Below are 513 nucleotides of genomic sequence, written 5' to 3' on the forward strand. Positions count from 1 at the left end.
TATTTTGCCCAGATTTTTGTTAATCTGAATATGTTGACAATTTCATACCATTTTAAGTGAGTGAGAAAAATGTATTTCCACTGTGAAGTGCAAATTTCTTTAACGGTATATGGAAAAAATATTTATGGCAGTGGTCAAAACAACAGTGTTGACACAGAAAGAAAGAGGGATTATGGTTTGCTTCACAGAGGCAAATGGAGGACTGAAGGAACAACTCTAGGGAACATTAGAGCCGAGCAGTGGACTCAAGTCAGACACGCTTCATGTCCTCCATTAGCAGTAATGGCTTGTGACAGTTCAGCTGAACCACACAGGAAATACTCCATTAAAGAAAAAGCACAAAACTCACAGCAGAGAAACATTTGAAATTCAGATTGTCATTTGTACCTGTGCATTATACGGATACAATGTGCAAACACCTCAGCTGGTTATACTGAATTCCTACCTGCCAAATCGGTTTGCCATGACTCCCACACTGAAGGAGCCAACCATGCCACCAACGCTAAAGATGGC

The 513-nt window shown here is 40.4% G+C and overlaps 1 protein-coding gene across 1 annotated transcript in view; it reads right to left on the reverse strand.

The window, feature by feature from the left end:
* The window catches only part of slc2a3a (solute carrier family 2 member 3a), a gene marked incomplete in the record, with an annotated part of 12126 nt that overhangs the window by 9863 nt on the left and 1750 nt on the right, over positions 1-513 (reverse strand). Inside the window, 1 exon segment of the mRNA XM_035681879.1 lies at positions 446-513. Coding sequence (XP_035537772.1) covers positions 446-513 — 68 coding nt within the window.

The sequence above is a fragment of the Morone saxatilis genome, unplaced genomic scaffold, assembly GCF_004916995.1.
Source record: "Morone saxatilis isolate NCDOM2014 unplaced genomic scaffold, NCSU_SB_2.0 Contig9, whole genome shotgun sequence".
NCBI classification, from domain to species: Eukaryota; Metazoa; Chordata; class Actinopteri; family Moronidae; genus Morone; species Morone saxatilis.